This window comes from Neurospora crassa, linkage group I, assembly GCF_000182925.2.
Source record: "Neurospora crassa OR74A linkage group I, whole genome shotgun sequence".
NCBI classification, from domain to species: Eukaryota; Fungi; Ascomycota; class Sordariomycetes; order Sordariales; family Sordariaceae; genus Neurospora; species Neurospora crassa.
In genome coordinates, this window is record NC_026501.1 from 393183 (window position 1) to 419919 (window position 26737).

The window sequence follows — 26737 nt, forward strand, 5'->3', positions numbered from 1 at the left end:
TTGGTTACTGGTGAGTGGTGGGTGGTTTGGTGTTTTGTGGGTTTTGTTTTTGATGGGATTAGGACGGAGTGAGGTGTGGAATGCACCGAATGTTGGCAGCCACGACACTTGGCGATTTGTGATCGGTTTACGAGGGAAGGAACGAGCGAGTGGCAGGGTGTGTAAGTGTGGTGGAAATATGGGCTTGATGGAAGGTACAGACAGGCCTGGACTTGATTTGTGGTGTGCTGGGCAACTGCTAATCTATTGATCCGGGTCATTGCAAGAAGGTACATCGCGCTGGCGGTTTGGAGAGCAGTTAAAGGCGGTCTTTTTACCATTATGCCGAAGGAGACATCAAGATCATGCACTGGGAATCAATGTTAGGTAAATCTGTCTGATCATGGGTATCACAAAGCCGTTGACCACCACTTCGATTCCTACCTACTCTCCATACTCATCCCAGTCCCCCCCCTGTCGCGCCCACAACACCTCTACCTCACGTTGCCAACCCATCAAGCCTGACCACGACGAACAGCATAGTTCGTCTCGCTAACCACCCCATCACTCCTCTTCTTCAAGTCTCTCACCTCACCCGCATCCAACTGCCCACCAAATTCGACTCCATCACTCCTTCCCAGAACCTTCACGCTCGCCGTGCCGCCATCCGCCGGATCAAACCACACTGCTACTTTGATAGGAGCGTTCTGATCGACAGGTCTCTGCATCCAGTTTGCGTCTCCGGCGGGAGGGTCCAGATGAAAAGTGGTTTCGGCCTTTTCCTTGCCGGCGTGCAGGATCTCGAACATGTCCCATTCGCCGCAGCCTGAGTTCCAGCAGGAGCATCCGCCGTATTGCGGTGTGTAGGGCACACGGGCGTTTTCAATCCAGATGGCGGGCATGTCGGCGGCTGTGTGTGGCATGGAGAATTCAAGGAGGAAGAGACGGTCGGTGCCGGGGAAGCCCTCTTTGGGTGGTGGTGTTAGTATGGGGTCAAAAGAGACGGGGAAAAGGGGAACTCACTCTTCGCAACCGAGCCAGGACGCACATAACCGCAGCTGCCGTCACAATCCTGATCGGTCATGACGAGGAACTCGTCGGTGATGACTTCGTTGGCGAGGATTTGAGAGGAGGAGGCGCCGCCGGTGGCATGCGAGTTGACGTAGGAGAGCGAGGCGCCAAAGGGACCGCCTACCACGCCTGAACCTTCGCCGCCTCGGTTGCCGAGGAAGGTGAGGCCTTGAGAGGTTTGGGAGGCCGCGTTGTAGTAGTGGTCACGAGAAGCGCCGGAGGCAGAGGGGTAGTAGACGGCGAGCTGCTTCAGGTGGATAGGTCCACGGAAGATTAGGGTCACCTTTTGAAGTCATGTTAGCTTTGCTGCAAAGACTCGGGCGGAGATGGTGGACAGAAGAGATGAGAGAGGGACTTACAGGCTCGTTGAATGGGGCAAGGTCACCAGCAAATGTGCGATTGACGTCCGCAAATCGACATTCACCGGTCTCCTGGTTCATGTAGGCCACTTCCTGGTACTCGCCGCTGCTGCCGACGTTGGTGTAGATGACTTGGTCTACTTTTTGGCAATAGTAGTCACCGTCTTCGAAGGTCTTGTGGTCTTTGCAGAGGTCATCGGCAACAACCAAGATACTGGGGTCGATGCTGTGTGGGTCGGCGTAAGGGGCGGACTTTCGGTACGAGCGACGGGTTAGAGAAGAACCAGAAGAGGGAAGACCGTTGACGGGGGTGTCGATGGGGTTGGTGACGCCGTCGACTATGCTGAGAGTATTGGAAGAGGGTGAAATGTCACGGCCAATGGTCAAACCGGTAGTGACTCCCGCAAGAGAGACAAGGGCCAACAAGGCCGCGAGGACCATGGAGAATATGGTGTGCTTCATGGCGAACATGGGAGCGTGAGAAGTTTCAGGCTTGGGCCTTGGGGGACTTGATCAAAAGAGCTTCTGATCAGGATGGTTGTCAAATCGCGACTGTCCTTCAAGCTCGGTGGTGATCTGTGGTTTCAAGAAGGAGAAAGATGGGTTTCATGGTGGGAAGGGTTTCTATATATACTCTTGAAAGGCTCAACAGCCCGGAATTTTCGGGCATTCACCCTTCACTGCCCATCACCAGCCGGCAAACGGACGAAAAGGTTTTGAGGAATCCGGATACCAGCGCCGTCCAAGTGAAGGGTCGAATCCATCGCGATGAGAAGCTTCAACTCCACAACAACGCCCTAGTTCGAACAGTGAAGGGAAGATTCCGGCTGTCGCCAACCGACCAAAAGAGGGAAAAAGCCACAAGCGGTAACCGCCATTTACCATTCACCACAGTGGACCCTATGTGCCAAGCATCACGACGTTTGGCGGCTCCATTTTCGGGGAGTTGAGCGGCTCTTTAACGTCCTTAATGTCGGATGCCAAGAATACTACAGACAGTTGAAGGTCTTGGGCTGTTATAGTAGACTCTCGAAAGGCCCTTCACGATCCCGTTTCATCGCCAAACAGACGAAACAGCCCGGCAGAATTGGAACGAAAAATTCGATCTATATTCGCGCTTCTGGATAAGCTGACAAGGGCTGGAATAACTGCATTGTTTATAGTGGCAACGTGATTGTGCCGCAAGTGATTGCAGTGGTCACTGGAAATATACTTGCCAGACGCAAAAAGGGGCCTAACAGGCAGACAGGCGTCACTTGACGAGCAATCGTTGTTTCAGCAACGAATATGATACAGCCAGACAGATTTCGGATGTCTTCAAGCCCGCCATGATGACGCGGAGAACAATTGTCGCGATCAGGTTCTTCAGAGTCACGATATTGGTGTGTTTTTGGACTGCCACTGTTAGCCGACAGAGCTGGCTGGCACATCGATCAATTATCCGCTCTCTCAACTAGTCCGGACAATGGGATTATTGAGTCTCAAAACTCTGTTTATTCGAAGAAGCACTGGATGGAGAGTCAAGAAAGGAAACGGGGGCTTCGCATGACTCTGCCTACCTTAGCGGTAGGTGAGCATCGAAATCTGAACAAACACGCCTCTCAAACTCCTGGATCCAGGGAAGTGACTACATCCGCCCAAACTGACAAACGAAAAAGAGCTAATTCATACTGGTCACAACAATCTACCATCCAGAAACCTTGTATAAAACTTAAGGTCTCGTCTGGTGTCATGCTTCTTACAGCATTTGCCTGTCTGCCCGAATTGATGGAATTGCCCGTCGTCCAAAATCGGCGTTCGTCATCTTAGTGTTATATCGTTTCCGTCTTCTATATCCGTCATGAGAGCCTCCACTTTCTTTTACAGACGCTCATCTTCATCCTGCTCATGAAGTCAGGCTGCGTTTTGCTTGCCAACGAGTTATTGATGAGGTGAAGGGTTCTCTTCTGGAATCAAGGCTTTACAGACCGGAGACTAGGTCATCTTGCCAGGTGACACTCATCTTCAACTCAACAACCTGCACGAAAAATTGAACGAAAAATTGAACGCTTGTCAGTGAAGAGGACCGACATGTAGTATGGGATCGCAAAAACGAATCTGTCAAGAGATATGGAAGTGAAGTGGACGACCGGCGGTTTGGGTACGTGCCGGCTCCAGCTGTCAGGGCAATATCCGTTTGGATATTACTTGGTATATTCTTTAAGCTTCGCCCGAGAGGCTCCATATCATTGTGAAGGGACTTTGGACGTTCAGACGGAGCCTTATCCCATTCCACTTCTCCACCTCTGCCCTCCGAGAATGGGGGGTGAAGGTCCAAGAACCTGCTCAAGTGGATACTTTCCGCCTTATATATCAGACCAAGATCCCTTCACCTGGACGACCATATCGTTTGCTCCGTTCGATATCCCGTCTTGGCCTTGGGAGTGAATGGGAAAGCTATGGGATCCACCTAGTATCTCTCAGTCGTGAAGGGAACTAGGAACCTATCCTGGAATACCATAAAAGGACCCCTTCCTCCTCCTACAACCAAACTTCTTCCATCAGCAACACCAGCGAGATTACTCAAATCTACAGTAATCGGCACCACGAAAATACACACATCTCAACAACCACGGCACTCTTGAGGATTCAACATGATTCTCAAACATCTTATCCAGGTCCTTGTGACCTTTCTTACCTTGGGCACCATTCCGGGTGCCAACGCCTTCGCCATCGTTCGCGATGGCTCTTCTTCTGTCTCTCGCTCGATTCCCTCTCTTCACGGTAACTCGACCATCCTCGCTCGTCAGGGTGACGTTTCCCCATACAACACCGATCCGGATTTCAATCCCCACTTGAACGTCCCTGACATCTCTTCCGACGACCTGTGCCGCGACACCAAACATGAAGAGGAAAATGGTAACTGGTACTGCCAGAAGGTAGACCAGATCATTTACACCAAGGTGACCAAGCCTGGTACTTACGATGCCGTCACTTTCATGGACAACCAGTCCGGAGCTTGCACCAAGACTCCCAAGCAGTTCAGCGGAGACCTTGCTCCGTATAATGAGCCTGTAAGTAGATGTTCAGTTTGGTGCCAGTGTCCCAAGTCTTATCAAAAAGAGACTAACCATCTTTCCTTCAGCTGTCATTGGTCTTCCGCGGACCGCTCCGCCTCAAACAATTTTCGGTTTACCTTCCCGGTGCTGGCGGTTCTTATAACCGCATCGGCGAGTACCACGCGGCCACCCAGACTCGCAATGGCATCATGTTTCTCGGCAACCGCGGTGGTGCTGGTTCTGGCGTTGTCTCTGGGTAAGATACCATTCATGAACCCTCTCGAGATAGCTCAAACTAATGGATTCGTTTTTATACAGCCCCTTCGGCGCCTCCTTGGCATATACCTCTGCCGACGGCCTCGGTGGAGCTTCTTCGCCTCAAACCATCCATGATGCGCCTCTTGTGTCCCACTCCGAGTTCATTGCAACCACAGACCAACCGTGCGATGACAGTTGCGGCTACAGGCGCCCTGGAGCTGTGACGTACAGTAAGTGATCAACTTCCCGACATTCTGGAAGTCCAATTGCTAACCACTTCCAACCACAGAGGGTTTCCCAGGATCTGCTCGTGTCTTCCTCTTCGAGTTCAGCATGCCAGATGAGCCCCAGCACAACGGCGACGATGGCAACAAGCCCGCCATCTGGTTGCTCAACTCACGAATCCCCAACACCGCGCAATATTTCAGCTGCAACTGCTGGTTGTCCGGGTGCGGGGAACTGGACGTCTTCGAAGTCCTGGCCCCAGGTCAAACAAAGGCGTTGTCCACTTTCCATCTGGGCGACAACGGAAAGTCCGCGGGCGATGCGAACTATTTCCAGCGACCTACTGGCGGCCCCATCAAAGTGGCTTTGGTCATGGATGCCACCAAGGGTGGTACGGTCAGCATCAAGAACATGGGCGCCAGCGATGGCGGGCGTTTTGGTGGCTCCCTCTCGGCGAGCCAAGTCGAAAACCTCAAGGCCAAGAGTGGCCTGGTCTCGGAGTTCACTTACCCAAAGCATTAAGGTTAGAGGCGGATGCGTAGGGGAGGGAATAGATGGGGGAAAGATGCATGAGTAGCGAAGAGCTCCAAGGAGCAATGGGATAAGATATGGGTTTTTAGCATGGCGTCGAGGAGTCTATTCTCTTTCAAGATACCCCTCACATACCTAGCATTGGCGCAGAGGCGGAATAGCACTTTTCCTTTTCCCGATCATGTTCATGCGCGCTAGTAGCACTTGCATTCTGTGATGAGGAATGCATGCAATGAATTCCATGTGCTCTGCTGACCAGATTATTTCCATGTCAACTGTCATCTGTCGACATCTGATCCGTGGTATCGTTCTCTCATGACTTCACATCGACAAAATTTCAAACTTGCACCTGGAGATCCATTTCGGTTCGCCTTATGACTGTTTCTTTTTCATTTCCTTGGTAACAGTAACAGCCGGTGATGCGAGTTCGTACTCCTTCCTAAACGCAGACTCTCATTAACATGATTTCCAGGCCGTAGCACCGAAGGAACTTGAGACCAGCATCAGGATCTTTCAGTCTTCAACCAGTTTGAAGGGAAATATCGTCGAGAACCTGTTCTATCCCACTTCTTGGCGTTGTCCTATCTGTCATCGGATGCTGAGGCATGTGATTATTATACACGAACATGGGTTTGGAGTTGTTTTTTTCTTCGGCCTCGTTCTGTTGAGCAGTGCGTTCGGACACTCGCGCATGATGAACTGCTGTCAATTCGCTGCAGCCTCAGAGCTTTCAAGATGAAGAATATATCCAGTTTACTGGTACTTTGGCCCAGTAAATGTCATTTGGGAGCTTGTTCCCAGACATCTGGTGTGCCGGTAGATAAAGGATTCTTTCGTGGCTGTCTCTGGGAGGCATCATATCAAGCCGGCCCGTCGTTCGTTTGGAATCCCTTGCCAGTGACGAGTACCCGATGTCTTCCGTGTCGGACGGCAAGCCAGTCGACCGCCCGCTAGCAAAACCTTCGAATTTTTACACTTCCCCCCTTCACTTCATGCCGCCCCATCGCCAAAGGACCGGGGTCCCCACACCCCCAACCCTTCACGCACGAAGGACTCTTCACCACCGCTGCCGTTTGGTCCAGAACACTCGACGATATCTTGGCATGAAGGTTGCGGGCCGGAATCCTGAATATTCAGCTAGAATGTCCATTCACTCCCGCTTTCTGTTTCCACTTCCGTCCTTAACTTCTGGAAAAAGTGGATTGAGGACGGCCGGCAAGGTTTGAGATGCCTTCACTTGTGGCCGTAACGGCTGGCGATGGCAGGTGAAGAGTATTTGGATATTTTGCGTGGAGTCCTGGAATTATTCCAGGAGTAGTATAAAAGAATCCTATCTATCACCAACTTCCTCCTGTTCCAATCCTCACTAGCCACTGGAAAAGAGCTGTCTACTTGATTTACAACTAATAAAAAGCACGGTAGAGGTATCTGGAAAGATACCGACTCAAGAGACAACAGCCATGGCTCTCAACACCATCAAACTCACGAGAGTCATTCCGGCCTTGTTGGCCTTGCTCTCCATCGTTGGCGTCGCCGACTCCGCCGCGATTTCTGGTACCTTCGGTAGTCTCTCGGCTTCTAACATCCTCGCTCGCGCCCACGCCGGCCCTGATGCGACTTCCAACAATCCCCACTCGGTTTCTCCCGACAACGATACCTTCCGAGTACAAACTCCCAGCTCGGACCTCTGCAAGGACAAGGGTCACGCATGAGAGCGGCACCTGGTTCTGCTCTCAGGTAGATCAGGTTCTGTACACCAAGGTCTCGGGTAGAGGCAGTGGCACATATGAGGCTGTTACCTTCATGGATGCCAACACTGGTCGTTGTGACAAGGCGACCAGGGCTTGGAGCGGCGATTTGGCTCCTTTCAACGAGCCTGTAAGTTCCATATATACCCCCTTGACTATTCCAAGATGAAGCGGGCATGTTACTGACACTTTTACCACCAGATCTCTCTCCATTTTCACGGTCCCCTCCACCTCAAGCAGGTGGCGTTCTACCAGCCCAACAGCGACGGCTCCTACTCTCGCAAGGGCTTCTACCACGCGCAGAGCCAGACCGCTGAGGGAATCACCTTCATGGGTAACTTCGGCGGTACCGCCGGCTCAGGTGTTTTCACCTCGTAAGTCAAACCCACTCCGTCTTTCCCCCCCTGCGCAAAGAAGCGAAGCATCACTAACACCATCAACACAGCGCCTTTGGAAACTCCCTCTCCTTCGTAAACTCCCACGGCAATGGCGGCGCCAGCCAACCCATCATCTTAGCAGACACCACCGTTTCCGACACCGCGGACTTCTCCATGTTCACCGACCAAAAGTGCGACGATGGCTCATGCGGGTACATCCAACCCGGCGCCGCAGCCCGCAAAGGCTTTCCCGGCCCCAACCGCATGTTCCTCTTTGAGTTTTCGATGCCACACTCCCCTCCCAACGCCGACGGGTCCGACCCCTCCGACAAACCCGCGTTGTGGCTCCTTAACGCGCGCATCCCGTACACCCAACAATACGACAAGTGCTCGTGCTGGGATTTCGGTTGCGGCGAGTTTGACATCTTTGAGGTTGTCAATAAGCATGACGAGAAGGCTTTGTCGACGTTCCACTTGAACCCCCTTGGTTTTGGCGACCCGAACTACTTCCGTAGACCGAGTGATGGACCGATCAAGGTCGCGTTGTTCATGGATGGTAATGATGGTGGACGAGTGAGTGTGAAGGTGCTGGGACGGAGCGATGGGGCGAGGTTTGGAGGTGCACTGAGCGCGGGTGAGGTGAACGAGTTGAAGAAGAAGAGCGAGGGGAGGGTTAGTGAGTATGTGATCAATTGGCCGGCCGCTTGATACAGCATTGCGACACGTGTCGGGGGTGACCGGCCTGAACTTGAATTGGCTGGGTTGAGCAGGTTGATTGGCAGTAGAAGACCCAGACGATGGATTCTGGGGATGGGAAAAAGATGATGGAGGAAAAGGAAAAAGGGAATTGGACTGGGTAATGATGGTTGAGAATTTGCACTTGGCGATTTCGCTTAGTTCTACTAGATACCCATTTGCTTTTCAGCTTCTTCTCGTAAGTTGCGTGAGATTTGGCAATATAGTCCACATTAGTATAAGAGAGTCGAGTTGCTTGGTGCTTTTCGTGGTCGTGTATGTCCGCGTATGACGTTCAGGGTAAAACACAGTACAAAATGTGGATCGGACGTACCAGTCTAATGTGAACAAATGTATGACCGGCATGCCCCCCGTTTATGAAGATTTGGCGGCAATTTTGATAACCATGGTAGGATTGATTTCGTGAAGTACTCGTAGAGTGTCGAGGCAGTGTTGGTCATCTGGCAAGGAGAATGGTGGGTTGTTGTTCCAGGGTTAGGGGTCAGTAAGAGGCTTCTCTCACTCTGTCAATTTTGCACAAGCCGGATATGCCATTGGACGTGAAATAGGCACGAGCATGATGAGATAGTCATGAGGTATGCGAATAATTCCATGACTTATCATCATCAGAATGTAACCTGACACACACATGCTAAAATGCTGCTGGGGTATCTCTTACACATCGCCACCTACGCCCTCGCTCTCTTCCCCCTTCCCCTTCCCCTTCCTCTCGCCGCACCCCTTTTGCCCTTCAAGCTTGCACCAACAACATGATCATCCTCATCCCCGTCTCCTTCTTGCGCATCATCCTCCTTCTCACCATCCACATCCTCTTGTTCTTCTTCTTCCTCCACAGCAGCAGCCTTCTTCCCCTTCCCCTTCCCCTTCCCCTTCCCCTTCCCCCTCTTCCTCTTCTTATTACCACCCTCCTCCTCCCCATTCAACGGCCCCATCGCCATAACCGGCAACGCCAGACTCAGTCCCCCTCCTCCAGAATTTCCCTTACTATTCCTAGCTTTCAACCTCCCCACCGCCTCCGCCATCCTCTTACTTCCCTTGACTTCATTTCTCCTCGGCGCAAATGCCTCCTCATTCCCCCCACCACCCAAATTCCTCACGGTCCCCGACCCCACCCCGCCCTCGAAAAACCTCGTAATATTACTCTGCGTCCCCTCCCTCTCCCGCTTATTCATATCCCTTATCACCGGAACCAACACCTCATCCGTCCTTTCCTGACTCCATCCAATCGTCTGCATCAGAAACTGTCTGAGGCCTTCGAGGTCCGGGACGCCCCATTGGAATGGCTCCGGGGTCGAATCGACTTCGGGATGTAAGTACGCATCGAAGACAGCCGGGTTGGGGAACCCGACTGGAAGAAATAATTTGGTAGCTTGGGCTTTGCGGAACTTGCGCCTGAACGGGGTGGAGAGTAAAGACGGGTCTGGTTGAGGGGACGATTGGATTTTGGTCCACCATTCTTTGAAGGTTGTGAGGGAGGAGATGGGTGTAGGTTCAGGAGGGAATTCCGACAAGATTTCCACGGCTGTTACGGGGCCGACGCCCGATAAACCTTCAGTGTAGTCTGACCCTAGGAGTTGGGCGAGGGCGATGAGTTGGTCGCGAGACAAAGAAAGGTCGCGCTCGATGTCGGAAGATAAGTAGCATTCGACGAATTTGTTTCCGTTGAACATGTTTTTGTAGACGCGGGTGCCGCCGAAAAGAAAAGTGTCCGAGTCGTCGGTGACGATGCCGTCTACGAGACCGAGGCGGACGAGCTCGGCGCATTGCGCTTCGGCTTCCATGGGGGCGGTGATGTAGGGGATGCCGAAGAAGCGGAGGAGGGCTTGGCATTCGGTAATCATGATTTGGGTGACTTCGTCGGCGTCGCGGCGGTCTTTGCGTTGTTGGGTCCGTAAAGCTTTGAGTTCTTGTTCGTAGGCGGCTTGGTTTTCTTGAAAGGTTTTGTGGTTGAGTTGAGTGGCGAAGCGGGCGTGTTCTTCGGCTTCTTGGGCGAGGGAAGCGAGGAGTTCTTGTTCTTCGGGGTCGCTGAAGTCGTCTTCGAATTCGGAGAGGGCGGGGGCGTCGGGGTCGGGAACGATGTCAGTGGTGGTATCGTCTGGAACCGCCGCCAAACCTTCAACTCGTTCCTGTTGGGCAGGTGGAGGAAGGACGTCTTTGAAGAGGTCTGCTTCGATCTGGGCGTCTTCTTCGGCTTGAGTTGCGGGTGGTCCGAAGGAGAGGGTCATGGTTTGAGACGGAAGGGTTACGTCTTCAAACACAATGTCGTCGCCTTCTTCCTCATTAGGGGAGGGTGATTGACGGCTGGTTTCAACTGGCTCTTGCGACACTTCGTCGTCCAAAGAAGGCAAGCTAGGCCCCGGCATCTGAGTGAGCTTCTTGGGCGATGGAGGAGCATCGAGGATCTCCAAATCACCATCACTTTCATCGGATGACTCAATCATCATGACCTCATCCTCTCGTTGCTTTCGAATTCTGGCCTGCTCTTCTCGAGCCAAGTTTTCATCCTCCTCAGCCATCTGCCTGTCCTGTTCTCGCTGCTTCCGTACAGTGTCGCGAATGTCTTCGTCGTTATTCGCTAGCCATGGCGGTAGTGGACGAGGAGCATCCTTCGGCTCTTTCTCAAAACCGCCAGCATCGTCATCAGACTGAGGTTCCATCTCACCAGTTTCAACTGGCTTGGGCGGTTCAGACACCTTTTCCTTCTGAGATTTTGCTTTCGGTCGGTTGCCCCCAAGCAGTTGCTTCCAGTTCAGCTTCTCAAATGGAAGGGGACCTTTAAAGGGAGTGTTGGTAGGAGCAGGGCGGTTTTCGACCACTGGCTTTGGCGCTGGAGCCTTTGCTTGCTTCCTCCTGGCAGCGGCCATGGCTGCTCGAATATCCCCCTCGCTGTCACTGCTGTCGGTACTCTCCCTTCGCCTTGGGACGGCAGCACTCGCCCTGTTGTTGACAATGTGTGCGACCATGCGACCACTGGTACTAACAATGGGCTTGGGCGCTTCCACCGCTTTCTGCGTCCACTCTGGCGGAGTAACCTCTTCGAACTCCATATCCTCATCCTCCTTCTCTTCTGATAGACCAACACCATGCTGATTCTGAAGAGACATGGCAATAGCCTTGTTGAGGTCTTCTTCCTCATCAGCTTCGACCGCATTCTCCTCTCCATAGACGGCATCTTGTCCGTTGTCAACAAACAAGGCCTCGTCATCTTCGTCCTCGTCCTCCGCCTCTTCACTCTGTCTCGGCTCGTAGAACTGCCTCCTCGAATTCGCAGTCCCCCTCGGCCTGTAACCAGCAGCCCTAGTCAGCTTGGGCAACCGATTCAACCCCTCAATTGGCACGTCCTCGAACTCGACATCCTCTTCCGAATCCTCCTCTTCCTCTCCCTTGCCCTGAAACTGAAACTCGAGTTCGTCCACATCAATTGGATTGGTCATCTGTCCTTTATCCTTCTCTGTACTCACGACTCCCAGCGCATATCCGCCTTCGGCACCTTCATTCTTGACCAGGATATACTCCCTATTCTGATCGCCCGCCACTCTCGTCGCGTTGACTGCCAGCGTCAGATCCAATCCCGTCATGCCCATCTCGTACATCAGTCTCTGCGTCAAGTGATTCCTCTCCTTGACTCTCTCAATCTGAAACCGGCTGAAATCCATCCGGTTAGGGAACATGACGTCCAACTGCTCTTTACTCAACCCCATTCTCAATCTGCTCCGCAACCTCGCCGCATTCAAGATGTTGTACCGATCAGCCGGCGGCAAAGACTTGAAGAACTCGCCATCAAAGTCGATCTTGCTGAAATCGTACAAGTTGATATCCTCCCCGTTCTCAAACTGCCTAGCGTACTCTTCGAGTTCTTCGACAGACATGATGCGCGGATCATCCGGCTTGCCCATGGCTTCGATGCCGCCGTCGAGGTCAGGAAGATGGTAGGCGTCTTGCTTGTGGAAGCGTCGAGACTTTTGGCGTTCTTGTTTTGACATGCCTAATTCGTCGGCGTAAACGACTTTGTCCATGTCGGGCAGTACTTCCTGTTCTTCTTCTTCTGCTGCTGCTGCTGCTGCCGCCGTTTTATTGCCTTCTCGTGCCTCTGCCCTTTTGCGCCTCCGTTCGTCTTCCTCCTCTGCCATACGATGCATCTGCACCGCTAGTAATTTCCCTGCCGTTCGCGTGGCGTCATCGCGTCTGCCCTCTCGTCTTCGCCGGCGAGCCTGGATGGTGGCGCGCTTGAGAGCGGGGGCGCCGCCGTCAAAGACGAAGACGGGCTTGATGCCGTACCAGAGTAGTTTACATATTCGACGGAAAAAACCGACGACGTGACTGTTGCGAAGGGCGTTGCCTTCTTTGTCGCGGACGGCTTTGAGGAATTGGTAGATCCAGATGGAGGCGTCGATGGCGAGGCGTTTGCGGTTGAGGGTGGAGAGGTTGGTTGGGCGGGCACAGGGTTGGAGGACGGTCCAGAGGCCATTCACACCCATGGTGGGTGTTTACTCGGTATTGTGACTCGGTATTGGTAGTAGTGATGGTGGTGATGGCAGTGATGGTAGTGGTGGTGATGTTGATGTAGAAGAGGTCGTCAAGGTGCTCAACGAAGGGCGCTGTTAGTCGGCACAAACACGCTAACGGGGAGTGACGCCAGGGCAAAGAGATAGTTATAATGACCGAATAAGGTGCAGTTTTTCACTTTGGTCGTGTGAGGAAACTCATGGTAATAGAAAAGGTCAGAGGTAAACAATCACATTCAATTGAAGTGTATTGTAGTGGTGACGTGAAGAATTCCAGTGATGACAAAGTGCCAAGTTCACGCTCATCATCGAAGCCATGATGTTGACGGCGATCCGGCTGCTGCCTGCCGGCTGACTCTTATCGCTTATCGCCTGTCTGTTTATGCAATAAGCCGGATGCCTGCCCCATGATGCACTTTCCGAGAACAGAAGCTTGGGCCCAGGGTTGGCAGTGGTCAACACAAAAACAGCCCATTCCCTCAACCCTGAACACAACATCAACAGAAGTCAACATCAGAGCTCAAGACGGCGCGGGCGCTGAACACATCAACGGGCTCTACAACTTGTTCGGGGGTTACTTGGCTCGATCAAAAATACAATTGGAAAGCTCTTTCAGTAGCAACACCCGTTATTCATCACACACGGCATACGAGCATCATCAGACATTCACCGATTAGGCATCCATCTCTTTTATCCCGGCTTGCTCACTCACCGAAACCACCCCGGCGACAACACCTCACCTGTACACCACTTTCACATAACATAACATCCTTCACCATGAGCGAAGACCCAAACATCACTTTCCTCCCCGAAGACAGGGACGACGCCACAGACTGGCTCAACTCCCTCCTCAACAAAAACCTTCGAGTCTCCGTGACTGACGGCCGCATGTTCTGGGGCCAGTTCAAGTGTGTTGATGCAGTAAGCTTCCCATTCATCCCTTGTTACCCTTTCTCCCCTTCTTACTTCTTTTTTCATCTCTAATTCCCCCGTCCCATATTCACCAAATCACTCACACACATATCAACAGGAAAGCAACATAATCCTCCACTCAGCCTACGAATACCGCTTCCCCACCTCTTCCCAAGTGGCCGCCGCCGTTACTTCCTCTTCTTCTGTTACCCCCACCCCCACCGGCACGACAATCACCTCCTCCTCTGCACTCTCTGCACCTTCAGACTCAGATCCTTCTCTCTCAGCAACTCCCCAAGAGGCCTACGAGAGCGCCACCAGCTCCTCCTCCTCCTCCTCAGCAGGAAAAGTAAAAGTCGACCTCACCTCGCGCCATTTAGGGTTGGTCGTCATCCCAGGCCAGTACATCACCAAGATCGAGCTGGAGGAGTTTGCAAGTCAGGTTCGGGCGCGGAATCGGGGGTTTGGACAGGGGTTTCATCCGGGATGGAGAGATGGGGGAATTTCCTAGGCGGATAGTTCCAGAGTAAGTCGGGGGAGGGATGGGAATGGGGAGGTGGTGGAGGTTTCGGGGAGTGAGGGTGACGAGGGTTATGATGGGGACGTGAGTGAGGGTGGATATTCATCGGCTTCATTCACATCCAGCAATGATCCTTTACGATATCAAGATTAACACAACTCGGATACCTCGAAAGAGGGCCGCTCCAGCTCAGACAAACACAAAAACAAAGACAAAGGCAAAGACAAAACGAACAATGATGATGATGAGGAGAAGGACGAGTGGATCACTACCTCTACCTCCACCTCTACCTCCACCTCCACCTCTCCTACCCCCAACATAACCCCCCAACCGACCCCGACCCCGGCCCCTCCGACTTCAACCCAGCCTACGCCCAAAACCCAATACCCACCAACCTACAACAAATCTGAGGCAAGATGAAGAAAGAAAATTACCAGAAATACCAATATAAAGAAGTGACGGTGCTACAACAATTGTCGCCTGAAGAAAGGATAGAGCAGGAGGAGTGGGTAAGCAAGCAAAGAGAGGAGTGGGACAAGAAAAGGAGGGGAGGGGGGGTGATGTTTGGGTTGGGGAGGTGGAAGTTTTACTTTGGTGGGTGGTAAGAAGGGAGAAAAGGAGATGAATAAGGCTTTTCAGCGGGTGTGAGTAAAGATAAGATACCTAGGGAAATGAAGAAGGAAAGAGTAAAAAGCGAAGTGGGAAATAAGGGGTTTTAGCATGGATGATGTTGGGAATAGCTGGATTAGCTGGGGTGAGTGTGCAAGACAACGAGCGGGTAAGTAGAAGGGGAACACGGCGGGAGAAAACACGAGGGTGGGAGGGTACAATAGAGTGGGAGAGATGATATTGGTGTGGCAAGAAAAGCGATTAGCAAAACATGTGGTGAGCGACAGAACAGAGCTTTCAAAACAACGGGGCCATGCCCAAACGACGGGAGCTTCTGTTCAATATTGCCATGAACCCCCTCGAGGAGGAAATGACAGTATCACTTTACCTAGGTAGATTGTTGCTATCAGCATCACCCACTACACGACAGCAAATCAGTGGTTTATCACACTCCCCTGCATTGCCATCCAACCATCTAAACCGACTAACTAACTCCGATTCCTAAAAACGATAAGGTCGGTATGTAAGTACAAGACAAAAAGATGATTAGAGGTAGGTAGGTACAAACGCGCAGCAAAACTAAAACTCCTTCTCTATTCTCCATTCCTTATCCCCCTCTTCACATCCATCTCCCCCCCTTGTTTCCCGCGTCTTTCTTATCAACACAGCACATCTCTTTAAAGACCCCTTCCAACTCCTCTTCACCTCCTAACAAACTCATTTGATGCCACCAGGCCGAGGGCGAAGCCCTATAACCAAGGAAGCCTCAGCCTGAGCCTCAGCCTACCTAAGCCTGCTGGTCCTCCTTTATCCATCCCCCTTCTCTCCCCACGTCGTGAACCCCTTCGGAAGGAACGATCCAATGAAGAGTAGACATGGAACAAAAACCCCCCAGACAACCACCCAGATATCTAGAATCACGAGTCAAATACCTACTCCTCCTCGTTCCGATATCTCAGCGGTCTCTGTCTCTTCCTATGACTTGTTCCCTCCATGTCTCCTCCTCCTCCTGTTGACCCTGCTCTACCACTCGCCTTCTTCCTCTTTAGAGATGATGATGATCCTCTGGTGGGGTTCTGGTTTTGAACTGATGCTGCTGCTGTCGATGATCTCGTCTCCTTGGAGGGACCGGACGGTTTGGGTTTGAGTTTGGGATTGGTGTTGGTGTTGGAATTGGATGGCTTGCGGGTGCTGGTGGTGCCAGATGTATTGGTACTACGGGTGATTTTCCGTTCGGTAGACCTGGTGCCTGTGGCGGTGCTGCTTTGTCTTGTGATTTTGCTCTTTTGGGAATGGGGCTGAGACTGCGACTGAGACTGCGACTGGCTGGATCGCTGCCGTAGCACCTTCCCGCCTACCACCGGAGGCCTAGCCTTACTGGCCATGGACTTTGTTGGTGGCGATGCTTGATGAGGATGACGAGGCCGTAATCGCTTGACGGGGGACTGGTCTTCTTCTTTACTTTCTTCGCGGTCGCCGGTGTCGTCGTCGTCGTTGTCGTCGTCGTCCTCGCTTTCATCCCCTTCGTTGGAAGAGCCGGATTCAGGGCCAGAGGGATTAGAAGCAGCGCCATCGGAGTCGTAGTCGCCGAGTATGCCTTCCTCTTCTTCATTGCTTAACGACAGCAACAAATCATTTTCTGCATACGTATACGTATACGCATCAGCATCTCCATGTTCGACATCGACATCGAGATCGCCACCATCACCTTCACTTCCATCCTCATCCTCGTCGTCGTCCTCATCCTCCTCATCCTCCTCACCCGAGCCAAGCCCTTTCCGGTTCTGACCCTCCTCCTCCTCCCCCTCCTCCCCAGAAGCAAGAGAAGCACCATCCTCCCCCTCTTCCTCCTCCTCTTCTTCTTCTTCTTCTTCTTCTTCTTCATCCTCCTCCTCCTCCTCCTCCTCCTCCTCCTCCTCCTCCCCAGAACCAACAGAAGCACCATCCTCCTCCCCATCATCCTCGTCGTTATCAGAAGTGAAAGGCTGGAAGTTGGCCGCAGTATGGTACAGCCCACTAGAGGTACTACCTTGCATCTGCTGTCCCTGTCCCTGCGTAGCTTGCATTTCCTGCCCTTGCACCTGCCCCTGCAGAGCCCGTTGCGGCTGAGCATTTGATGCACCACCAGCAGCAGCAGCAGCAGCAGCAGCAGCAGCCGCCTCATCCCTCAACGATTGCTCAGCCCTAAGTTGAGCTTCGGCTGCAGCGTTGTGCATGGAGGTATGACGAGCTGCTGTTCCCCTACCGCCAGGAGACCTAGTGACGGTGACGCCTAGAGGTTTGATTTTCATTGTCGCTGGGGAAGTGGTGGTTTTGGCGGCGGTGGCGCGGGCGGAGCGGGAAGAGCGGGTGGTTCTGGTTCTGGTTCTGTTTGCAGCAGTAGTAGTAGTAGAGGTAGAGGTAGAGGTAGAGGTAGTTTTCTGCTTCTTTTTCTTTGATGGGGACGCATGATCGCCCTTGGACTCTGGAGCTGAGAAGAGTTCGGCGTCGGAGCCGGACCCAAAACCAGAAGAAGAGTACTCGGCCATAGAGTAGATTTCTGCCTCGGGAGCTTTGCGTTTCTTGCTTTTGCTTTTGCGTTTACTTTTGCTGGGGGAGATGCCGCTGGGGTTAGCGGGTAGAGAACCGGAGTGGGGGTTCGCAAGCTGAGCAGGGCCTGATGAAGATCCAGATCCAGACCCAAAAGCGATACTACTCTTCAGTCTATCCCAATAACTCCCAGCATGACTCCCAGCCGCGGTGGTCGATTCCGAAGCAGAAACAGAAGCAGAAGTAGAAGCAGCCTGCTGTCTCCCCATCTTCCTCGGCTTTCTGCCTGCACCAGGACGGGCGCCGCCTCTATTAGAGCGTTTCTTTCTTTGCCCTTCTTCTTCTTCTTCTTGTTCTTCCTGGTTGCCTTCTGCTTCATCGTCACCGTCACCGCCACCGCCACCATCACCGGGTTGAGACGGAGCAGGAGTAGAATTAGACGTTGACGCGGCAGTGGTATAAGCTGATGCTGATGCTGAAGCTGATGTGGCGCGGGAGGTGTTGTTGTTGTTGTTGTTGTTGTTGTTGTTGTTGTTGTTGTTGTTGTTGTTGTTGTTGTTGTTGTTGTTGTTGTTGTTGTTGTTGTTGTTGTTGTTGTTGTTGTTGTTGTTGTTGTTGTTATTTATTGCTGCGGTGGTCGTGGTGGTCGTGGTCGTGGTTTGCGCTGCTGTGGTTCTCAGTTGACGTCTACGACGAGCAGTTACCCTCGTAGGCGAAAGCGGCGCGTCGCTATCTTCTGATTCCATTTCGTCCATGTCCTCATCGCGCTCGGCTTGGCTGTCACTTATTTCCGAGACGGCTCTGGTGCGACGGTTGCGAGTCTGTTGATTAGAGGGGCCATTTGCATCACCATCACCATCTTCATCACCCTCTGCCTCTGCCTCTGCCTCTGCGTCATCCTCTCCAGCCGATCCATGATCCTCACCCTCTTCCTCCCCCTCCTCAGGACTAGGAGTCTTCTTCTTCCTCCCAGCACCAGCCCTCTTCCCACCGCGCTTTCTCCTCTTCCTGCCCACAGGCAAGTAAGAGTCATCGTCTTCATCATACTCATCATACAAGGGCAGGGGATCCCTAATCCACGTTTGGTCCTCGTAATCATCACTGGGAGGAATCTCCATCACAGCCGTCTTGCGAGCGCCGCGTGCTCGACCTTGGGTTTTCGCTTTGCCTTTGGCGGTGGTACTAGCCTTGGTGGTTGCTTTACGCGCCGTTCCTTGAGCGAGACTACTACTGCCCCTCTTGCCTTTGGATTTGGTAGCGGTGTCATTTTCGCCATCTCCATCCTGATCTTCAAGCAGTTTCTTGGTGAGATTCGGAAAGTTGTCGCCGTAGTTGAAGAAGAGCTCCTCGCCGGCTTTGATGTCACGAAGCGCGGTGAACTTGATGCGGTACTCGTTGTTCACGTAGATGATTTTGGGCGTGATGTTGCAGGCTTTCTTGTCGTTTTCCGAGGCATGGTTGATGTACCGGGAGAGATTGCCGTACATGGCTGCGTCGACCCAGATGCCTTCGTGCTCGAGTAACGTAAACAGGTAAGAGCTGGTGCCCTGGGACCCGAACCCTTCTCCACGACGAGCTTCCCGACGCACACCTTCGTCGTGCGTGATCAGCTCGCCGGTGTATTCGATCACGAACTCGTCTTGGGAAATGTCTTCGGCAGTAAAGAGGCCGTAGCCACATCCCTCGAGTTGAGATTTTCCAAGCAGAACGGTTTTGGATGCTCCCCGCTGAAGACTGACATTCTGACACCCCGTCGAATGCAACGTCTCATCATGGGCATTATCCGGATCCGCTCTTTCCTTCGCTCCACATCCCTTGCATACCACAGGGTCGCACTCACGATTCAGCATAATGCAGATACACGGTTTACCCTCTTTCTGTCTCTGAATACAAGTCTTGCCCGTCGAGTGACACGCGCAACCGGTGAACTTGAGGGCGCACTCGTCTACCGTGCACTGGCAGAACCGATCACAGAGTAAAGGACGAGGCGAGGCGTTGGCGCAAGGACAGGCCTCGTTTTCTTTGGTGCAGGGACCGTCGTGATGGCACGGTTCGGTGATCTCGCGGATGGAGTGCTCGTGCGTCGCGGTTTGGTCTTGCCAGTCACCCATGAGACACTTCTTGCGGCGATCATACCAGGGAAGTGGTTTGACTTTGGTTGGGGGACCGCCCTTGGGGCCGGTTTTGGGGCGAGGTGGTGAGACCTGCGGGAGGCTGAGGTCGAGTTCCTTGATCTTGCGGTAGACTTCCCAGCATTTGCGGCCTAGGATGGAAGCCACCACGCATTGAGCCTTGAGGGTTTGACTGTGTCCAACACTGACAAACATATCTTCCAAGACAGAAATTTCGCTGTTAGCCCACGGGGTGACGGGGGCGGCAGCAGGACCAACGTCGTAGTGCCTGTAGCAGGCGTTGTGACAGGGGAGGTGAAGAGCCTTTTTAGAGGCTGCTGCCACAGCTTCCTCATCGCCACCCATCGAGGCGACTTGGTCGGCCCACTTTCTCTTGAGCGCCCGGATGACACCGCCAACACTATCGAGAGAGAAGGTCCGGTGGTAGTTGTGGGCGTCAATGTCGCCATGCTCGCAGTCGTGGCTGAAGCAGACATTGCAGCCCAGAACTGCGTAGCTTGAAAGCGAGGCCTCGACTTTCGGCAGCAGGCCGTTACTGTCTGATTGGTCACGTTGAGGATTGGCTGGAGGGGGTGTCTCTTTTGCACGTTTCTCGTCGACGACTGTCTCACGCTTTTCGAGGAGCAAGACATCCCGAAGGGTGATGAAACGCTCCGGGTCGGTGTTGTTTCCGAACACGTTGTTAAATGCCAGGGTAAAGATGCGTGCCGCCTCCACGGCCTTTGGCGACAAAATGGCATCGTCCTTGTAGGTATTGAGGAGGACGTCCTTTTGCTGTTGTGTGATGTGTGCTTTGTTTTCTTCCTGGCTCAACATGTAGCGGATCAGCGTCGGTCTGCCGCAAACAACATCGAGACCGAGTTGCTTGAGCCATGGCTCAATGTACATGGAGAGTGTGGCGGTGAATTCATCCCGGACACGCTTATGATTTTTCTGTTGCCTGTTCTCCGTCTTGAATCCAGATTGAGTGTCCAACTTTTCCAATTCATTGAGCCAGCTGATGTAATCTCTTTCGTCCACTGAGTCTGGGTCGACGTCCCGGAGATGAGGAACAAAGGTGAGCATTGTATTTGGAACCAAGATGTTCTTTTTGATCTCAGTATGGTGAAACCGGTATTTGGGGACGACCTCCTTGTCGGTCTTGATTTTGACGACCGGGCACTTGAAAGCCTTGGTGGGGGCCCTGGGCTTTCCATTGTCACCGTGGTGAAGCTTGATTTTGAACGCCATGGTTTCCACTCCGTCATCCGAAATAGAAGCGGTGTCGGAAGTAGTAGCAGGAGCGCTTAGGGCCGGCATGTCAGCAAAGGCATCAAAGTCGCTCAGATGTTTTGGCTCTGGGGCCATCTGTTCGGCCTCATCAAGTAGATATTCAACAAAACGAGCATGGTCTTCGCCTACAGTGGCAATAAAGGACTGGAGCTTGGACTCTATGTCTTGTACTGTCAAATTTGGAGCCTCAGGAGGCTGGGTAGCCGGAGCTTCCTGGGAATTGACTTTACTTGAGCTGGAGGCTACCGGGGCTGAAATGAATTTGGAGGTTGACCTTTGCGGTTGTGGTTGTGGTTGTGGCTGTGGCTGTGGTCGTGATTGTGGTTGTGGTTGTTGTTGTTGTTGTTGTTGTTGTTGTGGTTGTGGTGGTAATGTTACGGACGCCAACGGTTGTGGCATATCAGGCCCTGCTGGCTGTGACTGGGATATCCTAGCTCCTGATGATTGCGGCTGTGATAACCGAGACGGTGTTGGTTGTGACAGCAGTAACCCAGACCGATGAGGTTGTCCAGCTGGTCTAAATAGCGATTGAAGAGGAGGCTTGGAATCATTATTCGAAGGATAAGGTTGTTGCATTCTCGGTTGAGGGTCAATAACCTGACCTGAAGTTGGCTGAGATGGAGGTCGAAAAAAAGATTTGGATGGAGCGTTGAATATGTTCCTGCCTACAATGGGCGGCGGTACTTTTGTTTCTCTCTGGACATACCCGGGCGGCACTTGAGAGCTTGGTTGCCTAGGAGGCTGATGCGGAGGCTTGAATACACTACTGGACACAGGGGGTGGCGGTGGAGTAGGGCGCTGCCCCTGACCCGGAGCTGTTTGTATGGCGGTTTTGAGAGGAGGCTTAGAAGATGAGATGGAAGACGATGTATTGTGTAATTGTGGTTGGGATTGTGAATACCTCGAATGGCTGTTTTGAAGTTGAAAAGGTGCAGCTTTGGGAGCGGTTTGTGAGGGGGGCCTGAATATGCTTCCGACCATAGGCTTTGATGACTGTCCTTGGGAAGCCGATATCATATGTCCTCCCTCTGGGACTCTACTAGGAGCAGTCGATCCGGCAGTTTTCCTAGCAGGTCCAAATACGGGCTTGAGTAGAGGGTGGTACGATCTCTTGGGCTCTTCTTCGTCATGAACTTGAGCTGGAGGTTTTTCGGGATCAGGTTGGGTTGACGTCGTGGGCTTGAACATGGTCTTTACTGTTGTAGGCTTGGGTTGTTGTGTAAAAGGGGGCCTCGTAGTCTCGCGGTCGTTGATAGTCTTTTTACTGCGGCTTGTACCGCTGCTGTTGACTTTGCTGCTGCTGCTGCTGCTGCTGTCACCACTGTCACTGTCACTGCCACTGCCAGTCCTGGTGTTGTTGATTTTGGTTCCGCTGCCGTGGTGATTGCTGGTGGAGGTCGTCGTCGTCGTCGTCGTCGTCTTTGCAGGTGATGAAGACTTTCTGATGATGACCTGGACTGGCGACGGCTGTCTCGGGATAATCGTCGGCCGTTTCCACAGCAAACCTCTGCCTCGGCCAAGACTGGGATTCAGGTCTTCTCGGTAGTGGATGGAGCCGTTGAAGGTGATGCCCTCTGTTGGCGCGTTTGCTCTGACCACCACGCCATCATCCTCGTCGTCCGAACTGCTGGGGCCGGCATCCTTGGACGATTCATCGGTGAAACGGTCAGCCAATGAGAATGGATCGGGCACTGGCATCGCTTCAGCTTTCCGTCAGATGAAGTCTCTCTCTTTTTGGTGTTTTTGCAGACACCCGTACCAACAACGCCGCCCCCCCTCTGATCCCAGTCTGATGAATTGCCAACCGACCGGGATACATTCAGCCAGGACCATAGAAAACTTTAAGCTGTGAATTTTGGTTTACCCCTCCTCTAAAGACCTGCCGTCGTCCTCGGAATGGTCGATTTTCTCATTTCCAACTCAGATTAGCCGATTGAGTTTTTCGATGGCAACAGATGATACTTGGTGGTAGTCTTGTTGTCGGTTTGAAAAATGGAGGGAGCACCTAATTGGTCTGGTTGTCGTCAATTAAAGGTGAGGACGGATGAATAAGACGCGCGAGGTTGTTGCGACGCGATTCAAGCCATTCCGACCAGTAGGAAGACTTCTATGAAACCGTAAAGTGGAAGTCAAGGTCAGTGAACCTTGAGGGTTACAAGTGAGGGTCTTCCATTGCAGTGCACGAGCCATGTTGAGGTGGTAAAGTCTAGGGTTGGGGTTACATAGGTGTACTTGTCACAATGTTTATACTTAACCAAGGTATTCTAGAAATACACGTTCGTATGGCTCTTCCTCTTCAGTTATTCGTAAATGTTCACTTCTTTAGACTTGGTTGGTACAATGATATGACTGAGAGGACTTGCTCTTCCCACATAGACCCCATGTTGTCTCTTTATCCATGGAGTTAGTTCTAGACAGTAGAGGTACGTGAGACAGCAGTGGTAGGGTTTGAGGTGTCCTTAAGTCTCTAGCTTAGTAGTCCTGGCACTCAGAAGTCTTTTGTCTGTAATTCTCTTTTGGATTTGCGTCAATCCCAATTAGGATAAAAGCAATTCACAACCGGGTCGGCGGAATCCAGTGATGACGGCGTTGACTTTTGCTTAGTGAGCTGTCGGTACCTCGGCGGAATATGTGATGGACACCAACGTCATCTTCCGTCTTCGGACTGTGGACACCACCGACACTACCGACACTATAGGGCGCTATCAACAACAAAGAGGCCGATTCCATTCCAAGACATTCAAGCTTGGCCATCGACATCCGTCATCAAAATCTCATCAAAACATATGAAGGGTCCTCTTGTTCTGTTATGGTCATTCTCATGATCCGAAACAGGGAATGGGATTAGATTGCCCTACTGTACACTAAACCATACAGCGATTATCCCGGTGTCCATATGGCAGCTCTGAGTGCTCCAGGCTGTCGGGATTCGGGAAACAGTCAACATGTCAGAGCTGACACTACCTAGTAGGTACCAGGTATCGGACAAGATCTGTAGTCCAAGTGACGGCTTCATCTGAAGATCATGACTGCCCCTGGACATGCCACACTTGCCCGGAGACTGCGGAGTGAAAATCAAACCAGATGCAGGTAATTGTTAGGGCAGCTGCACTGTCGATGCGCTGAGATGCACTGTCGATGACGAGTGGGGACGTCCCCTTATGGTGGCAGCCCCCCCTGTTGACTCTTCTCGATAGGGGAAAGTGAGCTTGGCCCTGCCCTTTTTGCAGTGTTGACGCCTTCTGTTAAGTGTCTAGCAGAGGTTGCACACCGACGTCATCCCCCCCCTTGGCCTGGACTGGATCTGCCGGCACCACGCGCATGCGACAGACAGACGCTTCGAGAGCCCAGAACTGGAACTTAACTGGAACTTGTCTTGTCTTTTCCAGGTCTCCAGACATATGACTGGACTGATCAAAAAGGCCAGACGAACTCCTTCCTCCTGCTCCCAAATCCCTTCATTGGTTTTTCCTCTTCTGTTTTATTTTTCCACCAATTTCTCTACTCGTCCGCCATTCGGATTCCCACCAACATTGCCCTGACCAGGTTCTTAAGCTGCTTACCGCCCAACTAAATATTCCAACCAAGAGAACAAGGGAAGAAGCCCCCCCCGACTCACACCGTCAACTGAACTGTCCGTTCCAACTACTACTTCAACTTCAACATCACACCACCTTGTGTGTGATCGACAACTCCAAACAACCCTCGACGACAATCGATAAATACTACCTAATCCACCATGCATCGAACCTACTCCATGCGCGCCTCCAGGGCGCCAACCGCCTCCCAGATCCAGAACCCCCCTCCACCGCCATCATCCACAAAGTCGGGACGTCTCTTTGGTCGCGGCGGAATTGGTGAGCTTGACCCCCCTTCTTCTTTTTTACCAAAAGTCGAGCAGCACAGCTCATAGCCTGTGTGAACGTTAACAGGAGGGCTAGGCCATGCTCTACGACGCAACGCCGCCGGCGCCTTTGGGCCCGATCTCGCCAAGAAGCTCTCCCAGCTGGTCAAGATGGAGAAGAACGTGATGCGCAGTCTGGAGATGGTGGCCAAGGAGCGCATGGAGGTCGCCCAACAGTTGTCGCTCTGGGGCGAGGCCTGCGATGAGGATGTGTCCGATGTCACAGACAAGCTGGGCGTGTTGCTCTACGAAATCGGCGAACTCGAAGATCAGTACGTCGATCGCTACGACCAGTACCGCGTCACCATGAAGAGTATTAGGAATATCGAGGCGTCGGTGCAACCCAGCAGAGACAGTAGGTCCACTCTACTACTCCTACTGTCCCAACTCTTGTCGCTCTTCACCACTAACACCCCCCGAGGAAAGCAAAAAATTACCGACCAAATCGCCCAGCTCAAGTACAAAGAGCCCAACTCCCCGCGCATCGTCGTTCTCGAACAGGAACTCGTCCGCGCCGAAGCCGAGTCGCTCGTCGCCGAAGCCCAGCTCTCCAACATAACGCGTGAGAAGATCAAGGCCGCCTACACCTACCAGTTCGACGCCCTGCGTGAGCACTGCGAAAAAGTCGCCATCATTGCCGGCTACGGCAAGCACCTCTTGGAACTCATCGACGATACCCCCGTCACCCCAGGCGAAACCCGCCCCGCTTACGACGGCTACGAAGCCTCCAAGGCCATCATCCAGGACTGCGAGGACTCCCTTACCAACTGGGTCACGCAAAACGCGGCCGTTTCAGCAAAGCTTTCCACTCGCTCGAGGACGCTGAGCCAGCGCAGGAGGAACAACATCAAGGCGAGGACGGAGGGTGGCGCAGGACAGGGACATGACTTGTCGGGCCAGGACGCCCCGCTTAACGATCGTGACTCGTGGGTGCCGGCGAATCAGCACAAGGAGGTGGCGGATTATGAGGTGTCGGAGGAAGAGGAGGACGATGATGAGGATGAGGAAGATGATATTCATGCATCGGGCAGCCACTCCATGCTGGACGGCGAGAGCGAACAGCATCAGCGCGGGAGGAACACTGAGCCTGTTGCTGCCTAGACAAGGACGGTGATACGGTGATGAGTGCTAGGGGCGCGTGTCTGCGGGCACCCTACTGGTGGTACACACGAAAGTCGGCAACAGCAGTAAAGTCTCAAACACAAACCGAACAAACAGAAAAACTACATGAACCTGGAGCTAGGATGGGATGGGACGGGATGGGATGGCAGGATTCCTTCAGCGACACTCTTTATACCTCTACTTTTCTTGGTCTGTCTGTCTGAACCTGAGATGGAAAGGACAGACTGCGCGCAGGCAGGTTATTAGTCTGCATAATTGGTAATGATAAGGTTTTAAGTTGGGTTTCTGGATCGGATGGTACAAATCAAAGTGAGATGATACCTCGGGGGGAAGCCATGGGAAGAAAGAACGAGAACAAGATTAGTTAATGATTGCGCTATGGTTATGCTTATTCCTAGGCGGTAGCTTTTATCGTGTACCATTTTTCCCAGTTTCATGACATTGGATTCGGATGCGTTGTGTGAATCGTGGATGCCTCTCTGTTACATCTTTGTCATCATTCGCCCATCCGAGATCTTTGTAGGACGTAATACCCTAGAAGCAACAAGTAGCTATTCAAAGGCAGTGGCCGACTTCAGAAGATATTGACGGTTGGTCTTCCAAAGAGGATGTTACGGATGAATTCAAAGTCATAAAAGAGACAAATGCTGTAACAAGGTTTTGATGCACAAAGTGTATGTTTGGTTGGACTAAAATATGACGGCGCTTTATCACAAACCTATAGGAAGAGGTTATGGCTATCGAGTGTGAAGAGAAACAGTCACCAAGAGCTTCTTGACTACGAAGCTGTAAAATTAGTCAAGATTCACATTTTGCATCAACGTTGAAGACTTCTTAGAGTAATATTGGAGCTAACGGGAATAGAGCACAATAGAGAATAGCTAACCAGA

The 26737-nt window shown here is 52.4% G+C and overlaps 7 protein-coding genes across 7 annotated transcripts; 4 read left to right on the plus strand and 3 right to left on the minus strand.

Moving 5' to 3' along the window:
• Positions 1 to 494: 494 nt before the first annotated feature.
• NCU07501 (hypothetical protein) lies at positions 495 to 1871 on the minus strand (the record flags this gene model as incomplete). The annotated part of the gene is made up of 3 exons (XM_959955.1): positions 495 to 946; positions 1003 to 1333; positions 1410 to 1871. 3 exons carry the CDS (start codon positions 1869 to 1871, stop codon positions 495 to 497), a joined length of 1245 nt encoding a protein of 414 aa, XP_965048.1.
• Positions 1872 to 4042: 2171 nt separating this feature from the next.
• On the plus strand, positions 4043 to 5452 carry NCU07500 (hypothetical protein; the record flags this gene model as incomplete). Its single annotated transcript, XM_959954.1, has 4 exons — positions 4043 to 4462; positions 4534 to 4703; positions 4766 to 4935; positions 4995 to 5452. 4 exons carry the CDS (start codon positions 4043 to 4045, stop codon positions 5450 to 5452), a joined length of 1218 nt encoding a protein of 405 aa, XP_965047.1.
• A 1620-nt stretch (positions 5453 to 7072) lies between these two features.
• On the plus strand, positions 7073 to 8294 carry NCU07499 (TOS1; the record flags this gene model as incomplete). The annotated part of the gene is made up of 3 exons (XM_959953.3): positions 7073 to 7339; positions 7411 to 7583; positions 7655 to 8294. 3 exons carry the CDS (start codon positions 7073 to 7075, stop codon positions 8292 to 8294), a joined length of 1080 nt encoding a protein of 359 aa, XP_965046.3.
• Positions 8295 to 8916: 622 nt separating this feature from the next.
• Positions 8917 to 13116, minus strand: mus-40 (mutagen sensitive-40). The gene has a single exon (XM_959952.3). The coding sequence runs from the start codon at positions 12818 to 12820 to the stop codon at positions 9011 to 9013; it is 3810 nt and encodes a 1269-aa protein (XP_965045.1). The 5' UTR covers positions 12821 to 13116; the 3' UTR covers positions 8917 to 9010.
• A 211-nt stretch (positions 13117 to 13327) lies between these two features.
• On the plus strand, positions 13328 to 14826 carry NCU07497 (hypothetical protein). The gene is made up of 2 exons (XM_959951.2): positions 13328 to 13768; positions 13878 to 14826. The coding sequence occupies exons 1-2, from the start codon at positions 13625 to 13627 to the stop codon at positions 14268 to 14270; spliced, it is 537 nt and encodes a 178-aa protein (XP_965044.1). The 5' UTR covers positions 13328 to 13624; the 3' UTR covers positions 14271 to 14826.
• A 515-nt stretch (positions 14827 to 15341) lies between these two features.
• On the minus strand, positions 15342 to 22081 carry set-7 (set-domain histone methyltransferase-7). Its single transcript, XM_959950.2, has 3 exons — positions 21800 to 22081; positions 18122 to 21034; positions 15342 to 17533 (listed from the first exon to the last, which is right to left on the minus strand). Exons 1-3 carry the CDS (start codon positions 22007 to 22009, stop codon positions 15821 to 15823), a joined length of 4836 nt encoding a protein of 1611 aa, XP_965043.2. The 5' UTR covers positions 22010 to 22081; the 3' UTR covers positions 15342 to 15820.
• Positions 22082 to 24169: 2088 nt separating this feature from the next.
• On the plus strand, positions 24170 to 26282 carry NCU07495 (sphingolipid long chain base-responsive protein LSP1). The gene is made up of 3 exons (XM_959949.2): positions 24170 to 24678; positions 24754 to 25080; positions 25147 to 26282. Exons 1-3 carry the CDS (start codon positions 24561 to 24563, stop codon positions 25824 to 25826), a joined length of 1125 nt encoding a protein of 374 aa, XP_965042.2. The 5' UTR covers positions 24170 to 24560; the 3' UTR covers positions 25827 to 26282.
• The last annotated feature ends 455 nt before the right edge of the window (positions 26283 to 26737 follow it).